The 25,440-nt window shown below is 47.8% G+C and overlaps 1 protein-coding gene across 3 annotated transcripts in view; it reads left to right on the top strand.

The window, feature by feature from the left end:
• Positions 1 to 24,874, top strand: part of TMTC4 (transmembrane O-mannosyltransferase targeting cadherins 4) — a gene marked incomplete at both ends in the record, with an annotated part of 49,334 nt that extends 24,460 nt beyond the window's left edge. For 2 of the 3 annotated variants that reach the window (XM_084234747.1, XM_084234746.1), the window contains 13 exons: positions 2,304 to 2,401; positions 5,768 to 5,860; positions 6,082 to 6,246; positions 7,030 to 7,232; positions 8,603 to 8,774; positions 8,860 to 8,991; positions 14,650 to 14,729; positions 15,077 to 15,184; positions 15,289 to 15,430; positions 21,400 to 21,514; positions 22,410 to 22,522; positions 23,534 to 23,603; positions 24,726 to 24,874. In XM_084234747.1, the coding sequence (XP_084090873.1) occupies positions 2,304 to 2,401; positions 5,768 to 5,860; positions 6,082 to 6,246; positions 7,030 to 7,232; positions 8,603 to 8,774; positions 8,860 to 8,991; positions 14,650 to 14,729; positions 15,077 to 15,184; positions 15,289 to 15,430; positions 21,400 to 21,514; positions 22,410 to 22,522; positions 23,534 to 23,603; positions 24,726 to 24,874 (1,640 nt within the window). The remainder of the gene's footprint in view (positions 1 to 2,303; positions 2,402 to 5,767; positions 5,861 to 6,081; positions 6,247 to 7,029; positions 7,233 to 8,602; positions 8,775 to 8,859; positions 8,992 to 14,649; positions 14,730 to 15,076; positions 15,185 to 15,288; positions 15,431 to 21,399; positions 21,515 to 22,409; positions 22,523 to 23,533; positions 23,604 to 24,725) is intronic. The other variant, XM_084234745.1, reaches the window with a different exon arrangement.
• Between the last annotated feature and the right edge of the window lie 566 nt (positions 24,875 to 25,440).

The raw sequence follows: 25,440 nt of genomic DNA, 5'->3' as shown, positions 1-25,440 counted from the left end.
AGAGAAAATGGAAGCACCAGAACAGCAAGCGAGAGACTGGAAGAGAACCAGCATAGAAGCAGAGGCCACAAGAGAACACCAGAGAGCCCAGAAAGAGTGAAGATTCACTAGGGGCTAGGAGGTCTTCCAGCGTCCCGCACCCCTGCCTGCCGTGTACCTGGTAAACTCAATAAAAGCCTGAAAAAGCCCCCGAGGGCTCCAGGACTCCTCTCCTTCACCCGTCTGCTTGAATCATAGAGATCCTGCTCTGTGCCTTCCTGTCACTACAGTCGGGATGCTAGCAAGCTTTCTATGACCCCACAGCAAAGAGTCACCCGCCCAGGTTTTAGTGCAAGGTAGAGAAACGTCCCTTGGGGAAATTCAGAAACTCTAATGTTGGTTCTGATCTGTGTGAAGTGTTGCGGCAGATTGCGACACAGGCTGTTTGGGGTGCTGCCGCCAACAACTTAGGGGGTCCAGTAAGGCCTCTGAGGGGAGGGGGGCAGACCCTGCTCTCTGCAGTCAGACCTGCAGGCAGGAGGACTGTTTGCTGCTCTCACTGTGGAACAAAACAAGGGCATTAAAAGGCACTGCCCAGGAGGCAGAGGTTCGAAAGCTTTGGAAGTGGGGGGATTCGCCAGGGGCGTTCTCACCTAAGAGCAGGGAGTGGGCCTGGGATAGAGATGGGGGAGGGAGCAGTGGGGCAGCCCAGGGAGGCCTTAAATGCTACCCCAGAGGGAACCTTCATCCTGCTGGCGCCAGCGAGGCTTTGAAAGGCTTTGAGCAAGCGTGTAGGTTGTGTCTAAGGAGACAGTGGTTCCAAATCCACAAGGCTTACCACTGCTCAGTCGGCCTAGTGAAAAGCATTAAGTTGTCTCAACTGCACTGGCAAATAAGACTTCCTTGTATTACCTCCATCCTGCCTCTTTGTACCTTAAACGCGGCCACTTGATACCCAGGGATTCCCGAGAAGAGCCAGAAAGGTCAGAAGATGTTGCTGTGAGGTTAGCCGTGCAGGGTGGGCACAGGTGGTGAGTCCTGCTCTCAGTTTGGAGCCCCTCAGACTCCCCTGGCTGCTCAGAGCCTGGCACCTTTCAAGGCTTCTGACCTGGGCTTTGCTGGCTAGTGGTTAAGTAGTCACAAGATGTTTTTAGTATCACTTCTTTCAGAATTTTCATCTCACACACGTGGACACACATGCATATACATACACACATATTTATGTGTGTAAACACAATGCACACATGTACATTTTGCTCTTGTGTTCGTGTTTATCACATGCATATATGTGTACATGTATGCAGGCATGTGTGCCTTGCACATTCACAAAGACATTTGCATGCATATGTGTGTGTGCATACATCCATATACAAGGGCACATACACGTGTGCACACTCATACACATACTTGTGTATACATACACAAACATAAGTGCACGCACATAGAAAAACACACATTAGCATCACGTGTACACACACACACACACCAAATACATGTAATTACTCCTCACAATCCCTTCCCCTACCTCCCGCTCTCTCTCCAAACACATAATTGTTGGTTTCCTAATCCAGCAGCTCATGAGAACCCTGGTGCCTCCTCTCACTGCATAATGAGCTTGCATGTTTTTGTGACAAGGTGACCGATCAGCCAGCACCAGTGCTACATCACAGCCCCATGGGAAGCCCATCTCCCTGGGTCCTGGGGCAGTTTGGCTGATTCACAGGCACAAACGTGCACTGAACGCTCTCTGTGACGCCAGCACCAAACCAAGTGATTTTTTAAAATGCTTGATATTTGGTATTTTTAATACATGCACATAGTCAAGAAAATTTTAAAGGTATGAGAGTTTAATCGAGGAGTAAGGCTTCTTCCCTCCCCTGCCCAAGTGGTTCTTCTCAGAACTGTTCAGAATTGACTGTTCTCTAGCCCCCCAAGCCTTCAACTTTGGCCCCCAGATTGCACTTCCCTCCCCACCAGACAGTGTAGAGCACACACGCTGTCCGCGGAAGGGACTACCTTTTGTCACCAGGGCTCAACCCCAACTGCGCTTCTTACCCCACACTCTCACCTCTACCCCAGCATCTTACCCACTGTTCGCATGGCCAGGACATCATCACTATCCTGTCAAAGAAAGGCCCCAGGCCTCCTGCTGGGGTACCACTGAAGAGAGCCTGGGAGGACCCTCTCCATTTAGAGGGTGTCACTCGCAGAGAAGCCGTCAGAAGACCAGACTGGGTTGAAATTGTGGCTATTTATGGTGCGTGCCTGGCTAACAAGACTGAACTGGGTTGGATGACTCGTGTGTCTCCTTTCTCCAATGACAGGTAACAAGGAGGGAAGACACTCCACGTTCTGGGTGCTGCTGAGTATCCTCCTGGGCGCTGTGGCCATGCTGTGCAAAGAGCAAGGGATCACCGTGCTGGTAAGGCCCGAGGCTCAAGGGGCTCCCCTCCCTGTGCACCTTTCCCTCCTGGGCAGACGTCTCAGTAGCCCTGCTTCAGGGACCTCCCGACACCTGGGACCTAGTGCCGTCTTGCGGGTGTAGACCTTCCTGGGCTTGTGCTGTGTTAGACCTGGCATTTCAGGTGGGAGTGGACTTCTCATTGGCTTTTATCAGCAACTGGTGGAATGGAGCATAGAAGTTCTTAAAGAGCAATAACTGGCTTTCTAGGAGAGGTCCTGTAGAAAAGAGGAAAGAGTAGTTTGAGATTTGGGGGGTGCCATCAAATTCACCAGTCCTAAATACAGGCACGGGCTGACGCCTCCTTGTTCTAGTCCTGACTAAACAGGGCTGGCCGTGTGTCACATTACCCTTGGTCTCCGGTGAGATTGCCCGAGGGAGTCCAGGTGTCCACCCCTCCAGCTCTGATCTGAATTGAAGCCCCAGGAAGGGACAGGCATTGAAGTCCGCTTTTACTCCATTCCATTACTAGAGAGAATTCTAGAAATCTGGGATAGAAGTAGAGGGAAGAAACAGAAAGCAAAAATGTGGCTGTGACTGGCCCGGCTAGGAATGGGGTGGGGGGAGAATAGGTGTCGTCAGAGCTGTTTGGAGTTTGGCACAGGGCAGGGAAAGATCCATGTTCTGTTGAGTTTTATCTGTGAGATGAAGATTAGCTCGCAGAGTATGACTGTGGCCAGGTACTTGAATTTCAAGAGTTATCTTTTAAAGTGTGCTCTAAGCCAGTGTTTCCTAACTTGGGCGTTATTGACACTTTGGACTGGATCATTCTTGCATATGGGGACTGTCTGCATAGCAGCATCCCTGCCTGTACCCCTAGATGCCAGTAAACCCCCTCCATGGTGACATCCTGGGATGGCTCCCTGGGGGCAGGATGATCCCATGGAGGTGCTCTGTGCTGAACCCTTGCTTCTCCCGAGTGTTGTTTGAAGACCAGTGGGTTATGTATTGGAAACCTAGGATCATAGGGCCTCCCCGGTGGCGCAACGGTTGAGCACTGGGCTGCAAAGCTGCCCGCAACCTCTGCAGCGCCGGTTCGATCCCTGGCCACTGGCGAGGGTCCCACATGGTGTGCAGACCTCTCCTGCTGCGCTCACTGCTCCCCTCAGCAGTGTATTTCATCGGTCTGACTGTTCTGTTCCCCACTCTGGCTCTGGTGAATTCTCTCACCCTCCCACGCTTCTGACTGTACCCAGTGCTTGTATAAATAAATAAATAAATCTTTAAAAAAAAAAAAAAGATAAAAAAAAAGAAACCTAGGATCACAGACACCCCACTTCTCCTACACAGGCTGCTGAATCAGAACCTCCATTTAACATGCTCCCAAGGTAACCTCATTAACATTTGAAAAGCACTAAAGAATTAGGTTGAATTTATGTGAAAAAAATACATCGTGAAATTTAGCTGATGTCAGAAATCTGATTAGACTGTCAGCATTTTGATGCTGCATTTAAATGGAAAGGAGGAGGCAGAGTCAGAGTCGTATTTGACTCAGTCCTTGTGACATGATCCCATCAGCCCTTGGGATGGTCCTGTAGCACAGGGCAGAAAAACAAAGCGTAAACAGACAGCAGCATTCCAGCGGGAAGCTTCTGTCTTTGAGAAAATGATTCACACCCAGGCAGAAATGGTCTTCTGTGACCCACTAAAATCAGGTATCGCTTGGGTGAGTAAAATCAGGATTCTTTGAAATGATTAACCCAGCACTGGCCCGTGTTTGGGATAATTAATGGCTCCCAGCATCTCTGGGAGAGGGTTAAGTAGAGATGTCATCTCTGCTCTGAAAACTGCAAATTACCACCGGCTGCTGATGATTTATGATCTTCTCAGCCACAAAGCCCCATATTAAGAAGATCCAAGTCGTGGAGGGGTGGCTTCTGTAGATGCACATGTCTGCACACATGTGGACATATACACATCTGTGTATATGGTCAGTCACTTTGTTCCGATGGGGCAGGGAGTTCTGCCAGTTGACGTCACCTGGTGCAGCAGCAGCATTTATAGAGCCCATTGCAGGGTGGACAGTAGGACCCAAGCGTCATCTAGCTTCAGTCTGGAACTCGAGGCATAAAACCTGCTTCTGCAGACGCAGCCTCACCTGCTGGAGAGAAACGTCAGTCACGACTAGAGGCTCTCAGCATGGGGGGAGCTGCAGCATCAGACCCCCCAAATCTAGAGGCTTCACACAGTTAAAACATCTTATTGCTGTCCTAACCGTTGTGGGCAGCGCTTCCCATTGATAGAGCGGTCTGTCCTCACCCGGCTGGAGACACTTTGCCATCCTCAGGGTCACCCTCGTCGTCCTGTCATCTCCATCACAGCTGTGTGCCCAGCAAGCGCAGAAAGCCCGGGGACAGCTGGGAGGCGGAATCTGAGACTAACGTCTCCACATGTGGAATAACATCCTTTCACTCCGCGTCGTGCCGTGATGACGTTTGATGAGAAAAAGAAAGGCGTTCCCAGCCCAGGCCACTGTCTGTGTGGAGCTGGCCACCCCCCTGTGTCTCTGTGGCTTGGGGTCTTCAGCTTCCCCCCACGTCCCAGAGATGAGAACCTGAGGTGTCAGGTCCAGGTCACAGGGAATGTGGGCGTGCACGGGTGTCCTGTCCAGGTGAGGGCCCGCCGTGACCCTGGGCTGCCAGGACAGGTTTTGGCCTCTCGTGACACTGAATTAGAATAATCCTGTGGGAAAATGCGGGAGCAAATGAAGACAGTTGTTGATTTTAAGTGCTTGGAGTCTTTATTTAGAAATATGGTGATTTTTTAGTCATTTCATTAAAGTCACAGTTTCTAGGGACCTTTGCATGACTGAGTGAGGACTTCCTGTAATTTCTCTGCCCCCACTTCTGCTCCACTTGCTGAAATCTGTCAGTGTAAGAGGTGCGACTCCATAGGTGGCTGCGTTTTTCAGGTCTGTGACTGCTTTTTTCCTTCTTATGCATAGTCACTGCACAAGGAAAAACTCTGTTTTATAAGCAGGGGCTGCTTTATGGCAAAGGCCACAAAGCAAGTCAGGGGTCTCTGGGGAACTTCTGAGAGCCCAAATTTTGGGCTGTCTTGAATCTTTTAGTGCTGTCATATACAAAGCTGTGACCGGCAGGAATGCACTCAGCATTAAATATATTACTGGGAGCTGACTATGTGAAACATAGGGTGTGTGGGGGTTTCTTTTTCTCTTTTTTTTTTTCTTTTAACCACTGTAAGGGTCTCCTCTGATTATCTCATCTATACATTCCTGGTCTCAAGTCAGTCATAAAATCATGATATGTAATTGCCGCCCAGTCCGATAGGCTCGGCCGTCATCGCTTGCCTTGCTTTTCTCCATAGGGCCTGAACGCCATCTTTGACATCCTGGTGATCGCCAAAGTGAACATCTTGGAAATGGCCCAGCGGCTGCTCCATAAGGGTGCGTCTCTAGAGGTGAGTGCGCGCTCTCTAGCCCAGGTGTGGAAAATGTCGGGTACCAGCTGTTTGAAAATGCCATTTTGAGGTAGTTTTTGTGATTTTGGAGTCCAGAAGAGCCCGCCCTTCAAAGCGCAGCGCCAGAGTCCCAGGATAGAACGCCGGCACATCTGTCCTTGGGCCGGGCCACACCTTCATATGGAAGCCTGAGACATTGGGGTTCTGGGGTGTCGTTTCAGAACATCGGTGGACTCAGAAACGGGGGCCTCCTCTTCAGAATGACCCTCTTGGCCGTGGGGGGAGCAGGGGTACTCTATGTGCGCTGGAAGGTCATGGGCACCGGGCCGCCCGCCTTCACCGAGGTGGACAACCCTGCCTCCTTTGCCGACAGCATGTTGGTCCGGGTGAGTGCTGAGCCGGCCTGCCATGGGTCAGTCCCCAAGTCCACCTCCTCACTCCTCCAGCACAGAATCCCAAGCAATGGCACCCTTCCCTCCTCGTTTGCTCTCATGCAGGCTAGAATAGAACGAAACCAGGTTTTCTTTGGGGTGGCAGGGAAGGGGCGATGGGGTAACGGCCTTGTATTTGCTTTCCAAATCAAAATTAAAGCGGGATGGAGCCTTCTAGATCAGGTTTCTTGCCATCCTCCTCAAGGAGTCCCCGAATGCCATGACTTTTATTGTAAGAGAAATTGGCACGGTGGGCTTAAACGTAACCGTGCCCATGGTACGGGAAGGCTGTGTGTCAGGACCTTTGTGGCACGGGCTGGCTTCTTCAAAGGCAAGAGGTCCAAGCCACAGGTTCTGAGCTGTGCATTTCCTAGAAACAGATCCAAAGAATGACATTTGCTGATGTTGTCGGGCACAGAGGTCACTTCTGGGTCTCAGGGGTAGGTCACAGACTTTGGAAGTCCCCAGCTAAACAGGACAGCGTTTAATCAAAAATACAACAAATGCATAGAGAACCTGGTGCCTTTGCTGTATTTTCATGCATTAAAATCTAAATATATTTAAGGCATTGGAAACTGGGGCCCCCTATCCATGTAAAAGGTGGCCTCATTTCACTGTCTGCACTTGCTCCCTTGAACAGAAGCATGTGAATGCCTCCACCATGGAGTTAGGATATATGCAGATGTATTCTTTTAAATTTAGTGTCAAATAAGTGTTTGTTTTCCTCTTGACTGACAGGCCATAAACTATAATTACTACTACTCGTTGAATGCCTGGCTGCTGCTGTGCCCCTGGTGGCTGTGTTTTGATTGGTCGATGGGCTGTATCCCCCTCATTAAGTCTGTCGGTGACTGGCGGGTCATGGCACTAGTGGCTCTCTGGTTCTGCCTGATTGGCCTGACATGCCAAGCTCTATGCTCAGAAGACAGCCACAAGAGAAGGTAAGAGGCAGCCCAGAACCTTCTACTCCGGTTGAGCCAGAGCATTTTGCTAATAAGTGCAGCACTGATCTTGACAGTGATTCTGTAGCTAGAAGGTCTATGGACATTTCTTTCAAATGCACATTTAGTCGGTGGCTGGCTTCAACTAGTGGGGAGTGAATGTGATGCAGGAGGGTTGTGGAAGTAACCTTTTAAGATCCTTTCTACTATCGGTGGCAAGGAGTAATTTATGGCCAGGGCAGAGGGTGTGATTGATGTGTGTCATGCCCATCACTTCACTGTTCTTCAAAAACGCTGGTGACTGCTACAGTGATTCCTTTTGTCTTTGTTGGGTACAAATTAAACTGCTGTCCTAAAAAGAGTCTTTCTTGCCCCAAATAAAGAAAAAAGCAGCTTGAAAGGAAATAACTTGGAAAAAGAAATGTTTCATGAGAAGGAAAACTAAGATGATTTCCTTAAGCACTTAAGCACGGTGTTCATAGAATGAGACAAGCAATTTTTCAAAATTGTCACACGGCCCTTAGCGATGGGACATATTCTGAGAAATGCATTGTTAGACAATTTCTTTGATGCAGACATCCTAGAGCATATTTACGCAAATCCGCAAGGTCACACTTAGGCCCTGGGGTGTGGCCCCAGCCTCTTGGGGCCGCCCTGGTATGTGGGACCTGTTGTTCACAAAAACGTGGTTAATTGCAGTACTTGCTTCAAGTTCACCCGCATCTTAAATTGATGCGCAATTCTCAAGGGCAACAAACTTGGGGGATAGGAGTTTCTTCTTTTCAATACTCTAAGCACAGGGTCTGGGAAGAAGCCACCAAATTTGACCTTGTGCTTCTTCACGTGGACATTGGAAATCATCACTTAGCTCCAGAGATGTTTCGTTTCACACCTTTTCTTGGGTTGACTGAAGTTTCTGGCGATGTAGTGCCCCAAAGTGACAGCAGTTTATTTAAGATTTTGTGAAATTTAAACTCATTGAGTATTACAATTGCTGTTAAGAGAGGAGATGATTTTTTTCCCATGAAAACAACACTCACTGAGCTCCAGGGCCCGCAGGGGGTGAGGTGGAGTTAGGGGGAGGGGAGCGAGCACAGCCTCCCTCGAGTTGTTCTGACCTTATGGGGGTGAGCTGCATGTCCTGGGAATTTTGTCCTCTGGTTGATGCTAAGGGCCTGGGTAAGATTGTGATGTCTTATCCTAAGACCACTGAGCTAAATCCTCCCTGCTGATAACTGTTCCTGCAGCTGCTCCCTTTCTCCATTGACCACATAGAAACAGAAAGACTCTTCTCATCCGTTGAAGGCTAGGTAGGACATTTTTCCTGAGCAGACAGAAAATAGCTCTTGCAAGCACTTTCCACTTTGCAGGGTCCTGACGCTGGGCCTGGGACTGCTCGTTATCCCATTTCTGCCCGCGAGTAACCTGTTCTTCCGTGTGGGCTTCGTGGTGGCGGAGCGAGTCCTCTACCTCCCCAGTGCCGGCTACTGCATGCTGCTGACCTTCGGATTCCGGGCTCTCAGTAAACACACCAAAAAAAAGGTATTGGGCCAGAGTGCGCGTGACAGCGAGCCAGGACGGCGTCTGCTGGCCACTGTGCCATTCACCGAGTCTCCCTGTTCTCCAGAAGCTCCTGGCTGCTGTCCTCCTGGGGATCTTGCTCATCAACGTGCTGAGGTGCCTGGTGCGCAGCGGCGAGTGGCGGAGTGAAGAGCAGCTCTTCAGGAGCGCCCTGTCTGTGTGCCCGCTCAATGCCAAGGTACGCAGCTGCCGTCACCCTGCCCACTCCTGGAGACTAAGATGTACTTAAGTCCAGCTGCCTGAGAGTAATGCTTACCTTCCTGCAAGGCCTGCAGGAGCCCATGACCAAAAATGAGTTTTTCTGTTCCTTTTGATAAAACTTACTAAAATGCCACTTGGGCAAAATAACTCAAAAGAAATCTTTAAATCCAGGCACATTGCTTCGCTGAGGTCTCTCATCCTCCAGTTGGTCCAGTCACCCTCTGGGCTGGTGCCGGGAGGTGACAGCACATGTCCAGCTGGGGCTGGGAGGGGGGTGCAGAGGCAGGCCATTTAGAGAGTACTTCTCAGCCCTGAGCGCTGGCCCCAGCGGTGACCAAGCACTCCCCTGCAGTGTGGAGGTGACCCTCCTGGGAGTGGACAGTGGCTCGGTTCAGGGAGTATAAATCCTAGAGTGGACATTTCTGTCACCTGTGGTTTCTCTGATTATGCTTCCTTTGTCAGGTTGGGGGGCAGTAAGTGCATAGACTTCAGTACAGGCCGTGTCTCGTTGGAGAAATGTGGTTCCTTTGATGCCTCCAAGCCCTCTGCTTAACAAGCTCTGCCTCTTGGCCAAAACTAAACTGTGTGGGTCTCTCAATGCCCTCTGTAAAGGGAGACGTCCAGCTCCTGTTTGTCTTACGAGGCTGAAACAACGTCAGGCTTCTGAAGTGCCCCGTGTGGCCATCGGCACTCAGGACGTGGCCCGGAAATGTTCGCTTTCTCGGGCTCATTGTATTTTGAGAGGAGATGACAAGAAAGGACTGCTGCGTGCTTGGAATGGGAGGCCGAGGGGTTAGGTTAGAAGAATTTTCTGTTGGGATAGATGATTACTAAATAATAATGCATGCTTTATTGGGTCATCAAAATTGGAGCTTCCTAGGATGCTTAAATGTGAGCCTCTGAAGCAAAAATAAAAAAAGTAGTGTCTGGAATTCTGTCTTATTTCCACATTCTGTATTTAAAAAAAAAAAAAAAACTGATTTCAGACAAAATTAAATGAATAAATCCATTGAATAGCTGACATCTTACTGTGACCCTGCAGTGAAGAATAGGATCAAAGGTACTGACTCTTTGTTTGCCTGGAAATAAAGAGCGTCGTTCATGTTGTAGTTACAAGACTTAGATAAAAGAGGAAATTACTCAAGCTTTTATTGTTAATTTGATTTGCTGACCCATCAATTTATTTGGTACTACTAAAAATAAATTGCCTGTGATTTAATTTCATAAATGTTAATAGATTTGTTTTATTTTTGCTCTTCTGTTTGAATAGCAGTAATTACCTCCTTCTATTTATACAGTTCTTCCCACAAGAACGCAGATTTCTCTGCGGAGGCTCTGTAATTAATCTCCATTATCCTCCCTTGAAGGTTTTTAGAGGGAGGATATTATTTTCTTTCATTTTGCAAATGGGAGAAACTGAGGCACACAAGGATGCAATGTGATACCGAGGTTAGTGATTTGGGTGGCTCAATGGAGACCTAGTGTGTGGTGCCCCGGCCACGAGAGGGAGGGGACGTAGGTAATACCCCACGTAGGAACCCACGCGTCTGCCCCAAAAGTGACTTCATGTATAGGCCGGGCGTGCGCACAGTTACCTGTGTGCATGGTTTTCCCTTTTAAATTTAAGACATGCACATGATATCTTCAAAATGTAGCTGGTAGTGATAGTCCTTTCTAAGAACTTTTTTTAGGGGAACTATTCAGCGTGAGCAAGATAGAGCTTTCGTTTTCACTTTGTACTAGCAATTGGAGTGTCATAAAAATGATTTCCCTCTTTGGGGAACAAAACAGCTAGGGTGATTTTAGGAAAGAGACGTCATTTAGGGAGAAACTGGTTTCCTTCAACTCAGTTGCAAGGGAGACGTTTTCTGTGCTGGTTTCACTTTATATCCATTGACTATGAAGGCAGCAGTTGTCACCTGGTTCTGGATGAAACAGATTTACAGAGACTCACAGTATCCAAGGAGGTGGTGCTTGGTCTGCATTCAAGTTACCCACAGTGCCTTGCAGGTGGTGGGTGCTCAGTATTAAAGATGGGATTGAACCAGATGAAAATGGCATTGGCTGAGCCTCCACGGGCGAGATGTGGAGTTTCTAATTATAGGTGTTATAGCCACTTTTTGTTTTAAGTCTTAAAGCTGTGTTGTACTTTGTATCAACGCTGTGATAAAATCTTAAATTTCTTTAACAAAGAAAAGGATCATTCACCACAGTAAGCTATTTCCTTAAGGATTGGCATTTTCCTGTGCTTAAAACATTTTAGGTTCGACATCAGTAGAAACAAACTGCTTTTAATGCTGGAGTTAAAAGTGCCTTTCATTTTCACTTGTTTTTCTTTTTTTACTTTTTGGTTTTTGTTTTTATTTGTGCTTCATTTTTGTTGCCTGTCATTGGGTCACAATAGTTGGGTTTTCTGTCTGTGACTTCTGTACCTGTTCATTGCCTGGGCTGATGAATCACAAGACTGGAGGGAAAGTTCAAAAATAAACAGGCTTTTTCAATATTTTCCCTTGTAGGGAAAGGAAAATCACTCATCCCTTAAACACGGTTGCACAAGCAAGCTGTGTGTTGAGGGGGTTGTTTTGTTTTTTGCAGTGACTTATCTCAGCAGTATTTTTCCGGCCAAGTAAGCCTCCTTGCAAGCCTGGGAGAAGGCTGGTCTCTGGGTACTCGGTTCTTTTTTTTTTTTTTTTTTTTAAGATTTATTTAATTATTTATACAACAACTGGGGTACAGGCCAAATGCACGGGAGGGTGAGAGGATTCACCAGCGATAGAGCGGGGAACAGAACAGGCAGACTGACATAATACACTGCTGAGGGGAGCAGCGGGCGGCAGGAGAGGACTGCCGTGCCATGTGGGATTCTTGCCGGCCGCCTGGGATCGAACTGGCGCTGTAGAGGCCAAGAACAACTTCACAACGTGGCGCTCAACTGCCTGCGCCACCAGGGGAGTGGGTCCTCGGTTCTTAATGATGGACAGCGTCCTTCCCGGGGGCTGTCTCAGATTTTTAACTAGTTCCGTGGAATTAGCAGCAGTCTGTATGGCCAGGTCCCCTCCTCTCTGCCCTGCTCTCTGGTCTCTTGAGTTCCAGTATCCGACAGAACACCATCTATACTGCTGTTGAACTCTTTGTCTGAGCTTTTTATTGAGAAAACAGAATTTCTCCATAACAAAGGAAAGCAGCAGGAGCTTGGGGTGGAAGAGGAGGGAGTCTGTTGATGTCTGGGAGAAGCGAATTTGTATTCTGGGGACCACAAGCATGAGCTCCCAGGTTGGAGTCTCCAGATGCGCATCTTCTTCGTGCAGCAGGGAGGGAGGGGACCCCTTCCAGGCGGGGCCTGGGTAGGCACACGTGGGCCTGGGTAGACACATGTAGGCACACGTAGAACAGAAGCACGCTCTGGCCAGAGCGGGAAGCAGCCTCCTCTGAGCTGTGGTTTGAAGCTAATGGTGCTACAGATGGACAACCCTTTGGTCCAGGAGGTTTAAATTACTCTGCGGGCTGCACAGTAGTGCCTAATTCACAGTAGTGCCTAACCCATGATTTTTTTTTTTTTTTTTTTTGGTCAGATTGTAAACAAATGTAGACTTGAAAATTGGCAGCTAAAACATGATGGACGTAGTACTTAACACAGTGTTGTATTGCCTCAGCAGACACATCCAGAAATCTTAGTATTTTTGAAGACATGCTGTAACTGTCGGTTGAGGCTGATGAGGCAGGACATGGTTATGTTCCCAGAGGCTTTTGAAGTGTCCAATACATTATTAGACCGTTCTTGTCTCTCACAATGTGCCGGCTTGCTCGGGCTGCTTAACCAATGTGATGAGTCACGTAAACAGCCCAGGTGGGTGACTGCAGCCGCAGAAACGTTCTGTCTTGTGGTCTGGAGGCCGGAAGTGCAAGATCAGCATCGGCAGGTTGGTTTCTCTGAGGCTCTGTCCTGGGCTTACGACGGCCGCCTTCTCTCTGTCCTCACGGGGTCCCCCCTCTGCAGGGGCTCCCGTGTCTGTGTCCAGATCTCCCTTCTCAGCAGGACACCAGTCAGGGTAGGTAGGGCCCACCTCACAGCCTCACTTTAATTTGGTTATCTCCCCACAGTCGCATCTCCAAACTTGGAGGCATTAGCACTGCAATGTGTGGATTAGGGCGGCAACCCAGTTCAGCCCGTAACACACAACAAAAAATGGTTATTTTACTTGAAGAAAAGTAACAGATGGTGTGACTGAGTGGGTCTGGGAATCACCTCCCGCAGGCAGCCCCTTCTTCACACACAGCACCCGATCCGTGGGTGTGATGTGGTGAGAAGAAACACAAGCTGTGGAGCCTGCCTCCAGCCCGAGGTCAGACTCGTGGGGAGGCCGTGGAGCGGTCCGGCTGCTGTGGGGAGGAGAAGCCACTTCCACAGCTCTGTCCGGCACCTCTGTGCACCTGCTGCTCGGGGGGCTGTGACACGAGCCACACTCAACGCCTGCTTAGTGAATCTCTAGCATCGTTTCCTCAGAGTCACATGGCCTTTATCTTGGAAGGATACTTAGGATATCTTGGAAGGAACTTAGGATCTCCAATAAGTTCTTCTGCCCCGGTGCAGCTCAGGTCCTCATAACTTAGCCTGAGCCCACAGTCACCTGAGAAAGTGACCTGTGTTGCCCCCGCCCTCGCCCCACCTGTGTCCTCACATCAAGGCGACCCCAGGTTTCAGATAGGTCTGCGGCGGTTGAGCTGTCACTTGTGGTACTTTACCACCCTCTTCCACCATTAAAAATTCTCTTGATGAAGTAAAATTCTCATAATATAAAATTAACCATTTTAGTTCTTCAAAATATTAAAAATAGAGATGCCATATGATCCGACAGCTGCATGTGGATGGAGAGCTTGTGTGATGCGACATATCAACATATTCCACCTAACGTTCCCCGTGGGTGCCTCCAGTCTGAAGTTCCATGAGAGGCGTGAGGTGGGAGGCCTCCCATCTGGGCTGGCTGGCATCTCGGGGTGACGGCCCCACTTGTGACTTGACCTGCTCCTCTTCGAGCCACTCTGGCCTCTCCCCTGGGCTTCCCCTAACAAATGGGACAGATTCTTCTCCCCCCACACAAGGCAACCCCCGGCACGTCTTCTTGGCTTCTGAAGTTAGAAACCGGCCTTCATCTTGACATACTCCCTCGCTCTCCCCTGTCAGCAAGTGTGGCCCTTTGCTTCTGTTAAAATGCACACCTGCAGGCCTCCCTGGTGGCGCAGCCGGTTAAGTGCAGCGCGTGAAGCTGTCCACAGCCTCTGCAGTGCCAGTTCGATTCCGGCCAGCCTTGGAGCAAGCCACATGGCAGGCAGACCTCTCCTGTCTCGCCCGCTGCTCCCCTCAGCAGTGTGTTTCAGTCAGTCTGCCTGTTCTGTTCTCCGCACTGTCTCTGGTGAATCCTCTCACCCTCCCGCACATCTGGCCTGTACCCCGGTTCTTGTATAAATAAAACAAATCTTTTAAAAAAAAATGCACACCTGCAGGGTTTCAGCTAAGGTTCTAGTGGGTGGGTCTTTTTTAAATACCCTTTCTTTTTGCTAGAAGATAGGATTGATATCCCAGCTCTGAACAAAGGGGTTTATCAGCTGATGGCCAAGTTATTCTCTGTATTTTCAGGTTCACTACAATGTTGGCAAAAACCTGGCTGATAAAGGCAATCAGACAGCTGCCATCAGATATTACCGGGAAGCTGTGAGGTAGGCCAAGCATCTTGTCAGGCTTGCGGTCATGCCTCACTTAACGACATTTGTGGACCCATAAGCAGTGGTGGTGCAAGGGCTGCACTGTACAGCCTAAGAGCGGGAGGACTCTGCAGTGGAGCTATGTGTCACTATGCTGTGACGTTCACACGACAACAGTCACAAAGTAATGACTCGTTTCTCAGAGTTATCCCAGTCATGAAACGACGCATGACTTACGTTTCTAAGATTGAAAAGCTTGTCCCCATAAAAGCCCCAACTTTGAGAGATATTTGCCAATTCCTGAGAGTTTAGTGGCGACAACTGAGCATTAACAGACAACTTGGTTTCTCTCCCACATCCAGATTAAACCCCAAGTACGTTCACGCCATGAATAATCTTGGAAACATCTTAAAAGAAAGGAACGAGCTGCGGGAAGCAGAGGAGCTGCTGTCATTGGCCGTGCAGATCCAGTAAGCCTGGCGTTTATAGCTGCGCTCCTGGCAAAGGAATGAGCTGCCTCCTGGGCCCTGCCTGTCTCTTGCCCTGCTGATCTCTTTCCAAAATGCCCTTCCAGGCCGGACTTCGCGGCAGCCTGGATGAACTTAGGCATCGTACAGAACAGCCTCAAACGGTTCGAAGCTGCAGAGCAGAGCTACCGGACGGCAATCAAACACAGGAGGAAATACCCAGATTGCTACTACAACCTGGGGCGACTGGTAAGTGGGGGGAGCTGATGTCTGCAGTTTGCCCAGCCTCTCCCCAAGATCTGTTCCCAGGCTTATCTCATTGAATGTAGCTATTCAGTTTCCTTATACGTAACTTTTAAAGCTCTAGTTAGAAGCAGTTCAACCTGAATTGGTCAAGTTTAAGAGATCACGAAAGCAACAAGAATAAATTACAATTTTTAAAGTCCCTGGTGCCCTATAAAACAGTCCTTCATGAGCTTACTTCCTGATAAACATCAGTTTTTCCCCCTTTTAAACCAGGAATTGAGTAAAAACAGATTAAATAACACACCCGTAATGTGATTGCTGAGCTTCCTGCTCTCCCCCTCCGGCACCTGCGTCCGTGGGCCTTCTCGCTCATCACCGTTTGCCTCATAAAGGAAAGCCCAGGGGTGCTTGGGATTTGTTTGAAAAGGAAATAGAAAATAATGTATTCTGTGGTGACCTTCTTTAGTTACTGGCAGAATACTTAAAGATCTGAATGCCCTTGATTTTCCTTTTCTATCATTTCTTTATTTAGGTGTTACAGCTAATACAGTTAAGTTAAATCACTGAAAGTCTGAATTTTTTTCATCATGACAAATGATAGCAAAATAGTCTGCCATTGTTTCTGAAAAGCTTCCATAAAGCTCTTGGGTTCTTGAAAATGAAGCTCACAACGGTACCGATGTGAGGTGACAGAGGCGGTAACTGACCTCCTTGTCATCATTTTGCGGCGTCCTTGTCTATCAAGTCATCACCTCGATGTTTAAATCCACGTGTGTTAGATGCCAACCATATGTCAATAAAACGGGAGGGGAAAAAACCCTATCCACAACTAGCAAAATAACCATATCATTTTCCAAATTGTATCCAGCCTGACCTCGCAGGAAGGATTGCATGCAGCTATTTTAGGGGGATGCCTGCTGATCCCCATTTTAAAGGCCTGAAGCCTCTGGTCTTGTGGATCCTTGTGTTACCACAGCCAGTGATTCATCAAGCAGGTTGTACATCCACTCATCCCACCCCATCTCAGATTCAGGGAGGGAGCAGCTGCACGCACAGGCCATCTGTATTTACAGAAACAGGCCCCCCAAGTCCCCTGGGAATCCAGTGCCCCCTTTCTTGGTCCCCCATAGGGAAGCCGATCTGTCTGTACTTGGAGCAGACAGGCTGACCATCCCAGAGTCCAAGAGGCTATTTGGGGAAAGGAACCCACAAAACGTGATTCCAGTTTCTTATTTTCCTTTCACATTCTAAAAGGACAGGTTTATTAGGGAAAGGAGAAGGAAAAAGAGGCACCTGCACATCACATGTGGCAGGGGCCCTGCCCAGCTCCCACCAGGGAGTGTGCTTGGTCTTCACTGCCTTCTTCTAGATGGTGATGTTTGAGTTGTGAAACGCTATGAATGGGGTGTCTGGGGGCAGGAACCTGCACCCCGCCATAAGGGGCTCCCCCCTCAGCATAAGTTACTTCCGAGGGCAGATGCCAAGTGTGCCTAGATACATTTTCAAGTGAAGTGGCTTGCACTTTCTAATATTTTTAAAGAAAAAAATGAAAATAGATACCAGGTTTCAGTAACCCAGGAAGATGTCTGCCCTCTGTACGTGCTAACTCGAGTGCAGAAACAAGGAGTCATTCCTCCCTGGACAGTGGGAAGGCGGTAGGATGTGACTGAACCCGGGGAGCAGCAGGTGCTGCACACGGGAGCGTGACAGCAAGTGCCTCTTGTCCTGCATCACTTCCTCCGGGCCACATGCCCTCGAAGACATTTCTGTTTTCATGTACGTTAAAAAATTCTGTTTTATGAGCTAGTTCCCTGCATTGATATTGAGACAGCTTCTGTATGAAACCTGAAGATTCAGGGGAAGCTGAGATTGTTCTGGAGGAGGAAACAGCCTTTTCCTGCATCACTTCCTCCGGGCCACATGCCCTCGAAGACATTTCTGTTTTCATGTACGTTAAAAAATTCTGTTTTATGAGCTAGTTCCCTGCATTGATATTGAGACAGCTTCTGTATGAAACCTGAAGATTCAGGGGAAGCTGAGATTGTTCTGGAGGAGGAAACAGCCTTTTCCTGCATCACTTCCTCCGGGCCACATGCCCTCGAAGACATTTCTGTTTTCATGTACGTTAAAAAATTCTGTTTTATGAGCTAGTTCCCTGCATTGATATTGAGACAGCTTCTGTATGAAACCTGAAGATTCAGGGGAAGCTGAGATTGTTCTGGAGGAGGAAACAGCCTTTTCCTCCACCCTCCCGCGTTGTCTGACTAGGGCCCTTAAAGACAGACCAACACGAGGAAGGCAGAGCTCACGAACATGCTCAGTGTGTGCCCAGGAGAAGCGCGGTGAGAATTCAAAGGGGTGGTTAGAACCGGGGCTTCCAGAGCTCTCAGCAAAGAACCAGTCACAACAGCAAGGACAGTTAATTGGCAGAGAAGTGGCGAGAGAAAGGAAGGAGCCGTGTTCGACACGGAAGGTGGGAGGGTACAGCCCGAGGAAACCGATGCGGGAAGGCGTGTTCGTGTGGGTCTGAAGGCTCCCAGGAGAGGGGTTATGTGGTCCTCAGGATGACCGCGGCTTTGCATGAAACAGAATCCGGCAAGCTGTGGGGTGCTGCTCTCTGCATCTGTTGTACCTCAGGTGCTTCTGTGCGATCATCCTCATGCCAAAGTGGGGCATTTGGGTGCCATTTTTTTGATCCCCTGCATTGTTCTTAGGAGGGAACTGGAATGCAGTAAAGCTTCACCATAATACAGTAAGACAGAAAATGCAATCACATGCAAACACAGGGCGGGTCCTTGCAAAGCGAGGCAAGTGAGGCGAGGACTGGGAGGTGTCTGAGCAGTAGCCGTGGGGGGTTATGCGGGCATCACTGTGTCTCTTTCTTGTCTGGTAAGCTGGTCCTCACACAGTGACAACCCTGGGAATGCTCCTTTCACCCCTTCTCCCCTTCTTTCTGGAGGTAGCTCTTCTTTTAGCTCACTGCTTGCACAGTGAGTGTGTCTGCCTTCTTGGCTAGATTTGAACTGTCTCACTTCCTCACTGGCAGCGGCCTCCCTCTGCAGTTCCTCAGGATTTGGAAAAGAGGTTTGGCGCTAAATGAGCCTTTGTAAGAGTGACATCCAAGGAAAGGAAGACAGAATGTAAAATACAGAAATAGCATGTGCTCCAGCCCCTGGAATTCATCACCGCTCTCACACAGAAGATCATCTGTGGTATTAAATAGACTGAGACCTTGTCCTGGCCTCTGTGTATATTGTTTACTAATTATGCTACCGTGAAATGATCTTCTGTGTTCCCTTCTGCCAGCTGTGCTTGCTTATTTAAAGATTTTGCTCTCCATTGTTGTTTAATTATCCAGCTTTTGCCTGCTTGACAGCTTAAAAGCATTAAGAGCTTAATCTTTAACAGCTCAACCAACACATTTATATATTCGTGAGTAAGCGGAACTTAATAACTTAAAAGTTTCTTTTGTAAAAATCCTCCTTAGTCCCTGTTTAGTAACAGGAGACAGAAATGTGTTTTGATTTCTGGAACCAGATAAAAGGAATATAGTGTAGTTCTTGTGAAATAGGAAACTGGCAAGTGCTGGATGCTCTGGGACACTTTACTGATATTAAGGAATTAGAGAAATCGTGATTGAAGGTATAACTGTAGATATTATATAGAGAGAGAGAATGTGCAAGAGATCTATATATATGTATGTATGTATGCATGCCTCTATATATGCATAATTAATTATTCAAGGACTAATTACATTAGTCAGGAGCCACCAAAGAAAACCAACCATGCTAAGTACTTTAAATAGAAAAGATTCAATACCGGGGATTGCGCAGGTGGATGTTGGAAGACTTACGGTGGTCATGTTAACACGGGGATGACGAGGAAACCAAGCAATTTTGGCAGAACAGAGAGGAAGGAGTGGTGAACTTAATAGCTGAGGTGAATTTAACCAGAAGTTAAGAACTCAGAGAAGGGGCCCCCATCTCAGGAGCTACCCCAATCGTAAGAACTCCAATCAAGAAGGAAGGGCCTCTACTTCCAGCCTGAGACCAGGATGAGGGGACTTAGCCTTTTCACAGACTGCCAGGGAGAGGGAAGGAGAGAGAGTGGCGTGGGGGGCTTCTGTTGGCAGAAACTTAAGGAGAAGCCAAGTGGCAAAGGGCCCCGGGAAATGTAGTTTGCAGACCCCAAGCCCCGGCATCACAGGACACAGGACTAACAGGTAAATAGGTAAATTTATGTATATAATTCATCTATCTTCTGGACAGGAAGTTCTTAACTAAATCACAATTTACCATTTCCCTTAAAGTGTTTGTGAACTTTGTACAGCTGTTGTAAGAAGGTCAAGGTAAAACCAAAGTAGTTTACCTGATTTAGTCTGTTGTTGTTGTTCAATAAATGGTAACAGGGGCCTCCCTGGTGGCGCAAGGGGTTAAGCACCGCACTATGAAGCTGTCCGCAGCACTAGTTCAATCCCCAGCCTGCCAGGGAGCAACCAACATGGCTGTGCTGCTCCCCTCAGCAGTGTATTTCAGTCAGTCTGCCTGCTCTGTTCCCCGCTCTGTCTCTGTTGAATCCTCTCACCCCCCCATACCTCTGGCCTGTACCCCAGTTCTTGTATGCATAAATAAATAAGTCTTTAAAAAAAAATGGTAACAATAACAGTAGTAATAAATAGTAAAATGGGTAAAGAATAGATGAAGTTAGATTTGTTTCCTAGGTTAGAAAGAAGGTCATCACAGATTGTGTCCACGTGACTCAAATGCGTGTCACTTGCTGGAGAGGATTGACAGAAGTGGGACATCACACATAGGCAGTTAGTTGGGATAATGAAGCAGCCTAAATTATTTTAAGTTACTGAATTTTTCATACCGTTTCTTCATTTAAAGGGTAAAATATTGTAACGAGTTTGAGTCTCATGGGAAATTGTGACAACATCTTTAGCAAATGGATATTCGTAAATGTTTCCATAATTCATTAAACCTTTCTTTTTCTGCATAATCTGTCACCTCTTTGCTGTGTGGGTCATGCAGTAAGTCAAACTGTTTGTGTTCTCTAAGGAAAAGACAGACTTGACAGTAAGGAAATAGCCCTAAATGCTGACAAATTGTTACCATTTGTACTTTTTGCAGAGTTAAAGGAACCAAGTTCATTCAGATGAGATGTGCATTTGAACTGAGTTAAGGAGGGCAAGAAGGTCACCTGCTGGAAAAAAAAAAAAACCCAGCGCTTTCTGCCTCTGCGGGCTTTTATTCGCTATGCAAATTGAGAGCCAGCCATTGTTGGCTCCTGTTTTCCATGTGGATCCACAGTCCCTCTCAGCAGAAACAGGCAGTTCTCTCCTTCCTCAAGGGGCAAACAGACTCCAGAATGTCCAGGGGCCTCACAGCAGGGCATTAGACTCCCCTCGGTTGCTTACTGCACCTTAAATGCATCGTTTGTTAGGAAGCCTGCACTAGGCAGAGGGGATACTAGCACATTCTTCACAATGTGAGTTGGACACATTTGTCTTCTTACCACCTTGAATGTTTGTTTTACCATTTTATATAATTCTTTGTCAGAGTATAAGGAGTCTTTCTAGAGCAACAAGATGGATAATTAGGGTTTTTACTAAAGTAGCCTGAAATATAATCTGACCTCTGGAACCTCTGAGTTTGGGGTTCCGCTTAAGAGGTGGATGGACCCACGAGCCAGACTTCCTAGTCCTCATCCCCCATCCCCCCAGTCTTTCTCGATGCGTAACTTGGGCACGTTTCTTAATTTCTCAGTACCTCAGCTGCTTCATCGGTGACGTGAGGATAGGTGGGTACTTCTTTGAGGTTATTTTCAGAATTATGTAAGTTCCGATGAAAAAAAGCAGGTGCCCAATAAATACCGCTTAGGTTTGGTCTGGGGTTTGGTTTCGGTAATGCCACGGCAACGGAAAGCAGGAAAATTAGAAAACTGAATATCGGGCCCTCACTCCCTTCCAGTATGCAGATCTCAACCGCCACGTGGACGCCCTGAACGCCTGGAGAAACGCTACTGTGCTGCGGCCAGAGCACAGCCTGGCCTGGAACAACATGATCATCCTCCTGGACAACACAGGTACGCGGAGGTGACCACCTTGCCGGAGGGCTGCGCCCAGGACGGGCCCGCTGAACAGCTAGGAAATACAGATCCTGGCGCTTTTCCCCTAACGTGTGTCAGATTTTTTTAAATCATACCAGCTTCAGGCATTTGCATTAAAAATGGTCTTCTTCCATAAATTGGCACCCCTTTCACCTTATGGGGTGTTTGGGAGAAATGAGACTCTCCCCAAACTGTCTCGTTCCCTCGGGAGCTGGCGTGTGGCAGTGCCTTCAGCTCAGGTGGTGCCATGACCCAGAAATGAACAAGAATGGCTTCTGGGCTGTGACACGGGCACCGCCAGGTCCGTGCAGTGAGGTTCAGGGACTCAGAGGAGCTGCCCCAAAAGCTACGCTCAGACCCTTACCTTAGACAGAGGTGGGGTCTGGCTCCCAGCCCGCAGCAGACTTGAGAACTAGATGTTACTCTGCTCCCCTGGTTCTAAGAATCCAAAGATCCTGTAAGAAATGAGGGTCACAATTTTGGCAGAATTCGAAGCTCCTGATTCGGGTAAATAGAGTGGGGAAGAGAGATGCACTTGCTTTTCGCAGAAGCAGGAACACGAGCCTCGCAGTAGACGCTCAGCCGTGCAGGCATCGCTGTGCACTCGGATCTGCAGCCTTGGTTTCTCCGATTTGAGTATAACTGGTCGGCAGGGTCGGAGGGGTCAAAAATAGGATTTCTGTGTTTTCATGGAATTTAATCCAAGCTGTGTATTTGTGTCAGAACTGAGCCCCATGGCTGTGGCTCTGATGTGTGTGGTGTGTGTACACATGTGTGTGCATATCACACAGACTATGTTGACTTTCTGAAGCAGTTTATCCCTAACCTAATAATGTGTTTCATGCACGTATTTTCTGCTTTTCACTTGCAGGAAATTTAGCCCAGGCCGAAGCAGTGGGCAGAGAGGCCCTGGCATTAATACCTAATGACCACTCTCTCATGTTCTCGTTGGCCAACGTGCTGGGGAAGTCCCAGAAATACAAGGTGTGTAAACTGCAGGCTGTGACTTCTTGCACCTAATGCCAGCTTCGGACAGAGGCTGAGAGTGGTGCTTCTGCCCAGTTAAATTCCAGATTAGGCCAAAACAGCGGCAGCTAGTGGACCAGTAGAACACGGCCAACTTCCCAGAGAAGGTGGCCCAGACGATGAACTTGTGGGGCCAGACTTCAAGTTCTTTATTGTCAGAATCCCCCACTGTTGTTCTATCGTAGGAGGGAGAAACCCCTACCCCACCTGCAGGCAGCTGTTTGGGGGTGTCCTGCCCTGGGCTGCAGCTCAGGGCTGGTGCGGGGCTTACCCCTGAACTGTGTGTCTCAAGGAGTGCAATGGATGCAGACACCCAACTCCCTGTCTCCATGGGGTTAGGCGGGGTATTGGTGCCTTCTGGCCAGCATCCTCTGTGTCTAGCTCTCGTCACAGATACACACTTAGATTGTTAGAATTGGGCTGTATCTGATTTCTGTCAATCTCGGCCAACGGTCAGTGATCACTTAGCCCGCATTCCAGTGCTGCCTCTCCTGTGCGGCCCTGAGATGGCACCATCCCTATCATTTTCTAGAAGAGTAGTAGGTTATTAGAGTAGTAGGTTATACAAGAGCCACAGGCTCTTGTATTCGCATTCAGGGAGTTCAGTGGCTTCCGTGAACATTTCAGCATGCCTGGATTCACTCTGGGCACTCACTGATCAGAAGCTTCCAGAATGTACATTGACATGTTGACATCCAGAGAGAATGCTGTGCCTCAGGTCCAAGTGACGTGGGGCATCTTTGTATGCACACCCCTTGCCCCAACAGTGGTCACGTGACCACCCCCAGCCTCTGACTGACCATCCGCAGGAGATGGTGAGTCCGCGAGGGAATGTGCGGGTCTGCCGGGTGTCCCGGGAGAAGGCTGCGCGGCACCAGAGGAGAATGTTATAAGTTTATCGCGGTGATAGAGCTGCATGGACTTCCCATAGTACGTGATGCCTGATTTTTGATGTCTTTCATTTTTCAGGAATCTGAAGCTTTATTCCTCAAGGCAATTAAAGCCCATCCAAACGCTGCCAGCTACCACGGTAATTTGGGTAAGGAAGCTTTTCCCTTTGAAGCATGTTCGAATTCGCTGTCACATTAATGAAATGGGCACATTTCTATAACATCAGCATTAGGGGGACTAGTCTTTTCAAATCCAAATTCAATCCCAATCTAGTCCTTTATCATTTAGTTTTTTAAAAAAGGAATTATTAAAAAGCTAGCTAAGTAGCCACCTTGTTTACAAATCCTAATGTATGAACGAGCCACCCCTCGGCCCTCCCCTGTCAGAGTATTCCCTTCCCGTGATGAAACTTCCATATTCGTCCTTTTTGTAAAGCATCCCGGCATGTCCTTCTGAGGAGTATGCAGGAAGTTTCCAGTCTCCCTTCCTTCCTCTTGCTGCTTCTGTCAGGGGCTTTCCATTCTGGCCTGGCCTCCGTTTCCTGCATTCTCTTCTGCCTGCGTTGAAAAACACTCACAATGGCTATTCCCTAGAACTCCTTTCTTCTGCTTTACTGCTCATCATTGAGGTTTTTCGTGCACAGTGGGCTGATATTTGGAATCATCAATCATGTGAATATTTTTGCACCAAATCTGCTCCCCGGAGCCTCTGTGGCTCCTCATCACAATAGTCCTGAAGCATCAGTCGCTGCTCTTCTGCCCGTGTAGACAGTTCTAGTTACAGTCATCAGGGGCTGCCCTCCTAATGAGTAGATTTACTTTGACTATCATTTTATGGTTAGATCTTGATATTCAAACCCTTATCTCCAGCTTGTGACAATCTATTATTTTGCCAAATGGTGAAGGGGAACCTCTAGTTAGAAGTGGCCGGGCCTGTGCGTGGGCGGAGCTCCATGCCATGTCCAGGGCCCTGTCCTTGCCTCGGTGGCTCCTGGAAGTTTCCTGGCACACGAGCAGCTCACTGTCCTCCTCTCTTTACTTGTTTATGTAGTCATCTTGCTGTCGAGAGGCTGATGAGTAACTGGGGTGGTTAAAGGGACAATCACCAGGAGTGGGATTAGCATGAAGTTTGCAGTACAAACAATATTATTTTAAACAATGATTGCTGGACGCAGCTTGCAGGGTCCTGGATGTTTCTTTGTGCACATGGTGGGGAATACTGCAAGTTTTCCAGAGGTGTTTCCAATGAAATTCATCTCTTGCTATTTCAGCTGTGCTTTATCACCGTTGGGGACATCTAGACTTAGCAAAAAAACACTATGAAATTTCTCTGCAGCTGGACCCCACTGCATCAGGAACGAAGGAGAATTATGGTCTTCTGAGAAGAAAGCTAGAACAAATGCAAAAGAAAGATGTCTGATCCTGTTTCCTTTTTAATTTGTGTATGTGTGTGCATGAAATATATCATTAATATTATGTGGTTACATTTAACCATTTAAAAGTCTTACATGTCATATATTGGATTGTTTTTTTTTTCCGATGAAAACAAGACATGCAAAAAGATTACAGCACCAGCAATATTCTCTTGAATGCTTGATGTGGTTTTTGCATTTAAATTGTATTTTTTCAGGCAACTCAAATGTAAATCCTAAAATTCCAAGATAGAAGTCTTTTTTAATTAAAAGGAAAAAGAGAAAAAAATCATCTCAAGCCACTTATAGTTGAATGAAACCTGCATTTGGGATGTGAGCTGTGTTGTATTTTATGAACAAGATGTCAATCATGTACAAGAATTGCAAACCTGATCCCTACAATTTATATAAATATGGAATGTGTCTGTATATTAGGATTTTTATTTAAAGACAAGAAAGAGTAAATTAAGAATTTTTTAATCTTTTTTTAAAAATATATACTATGAACTTCATTTGTAAGGAAATGAGGCATCTATATTTATTTGTAGTTCTGTTTTGAACAGAGCAGACCATT

The sequence above is a fragment of the Talpa europaea genome, assembly GCF_964194135.1.
Source record: "Talpa europaea genome assembly, chromosome: 6".
NCBI classification, from domain to species: domain Eukaryota; kingdom Metazoa; phylum Chordata; class Mammalia; order Eulipotyphla; family Talpidae; genus Talpa; species Talpa europaea.
The sequence above is the reverse complement of the archived record's forward strand: the minus strand, read 5'-3'. Positions and strand labels throughout refer to the sequence as shown.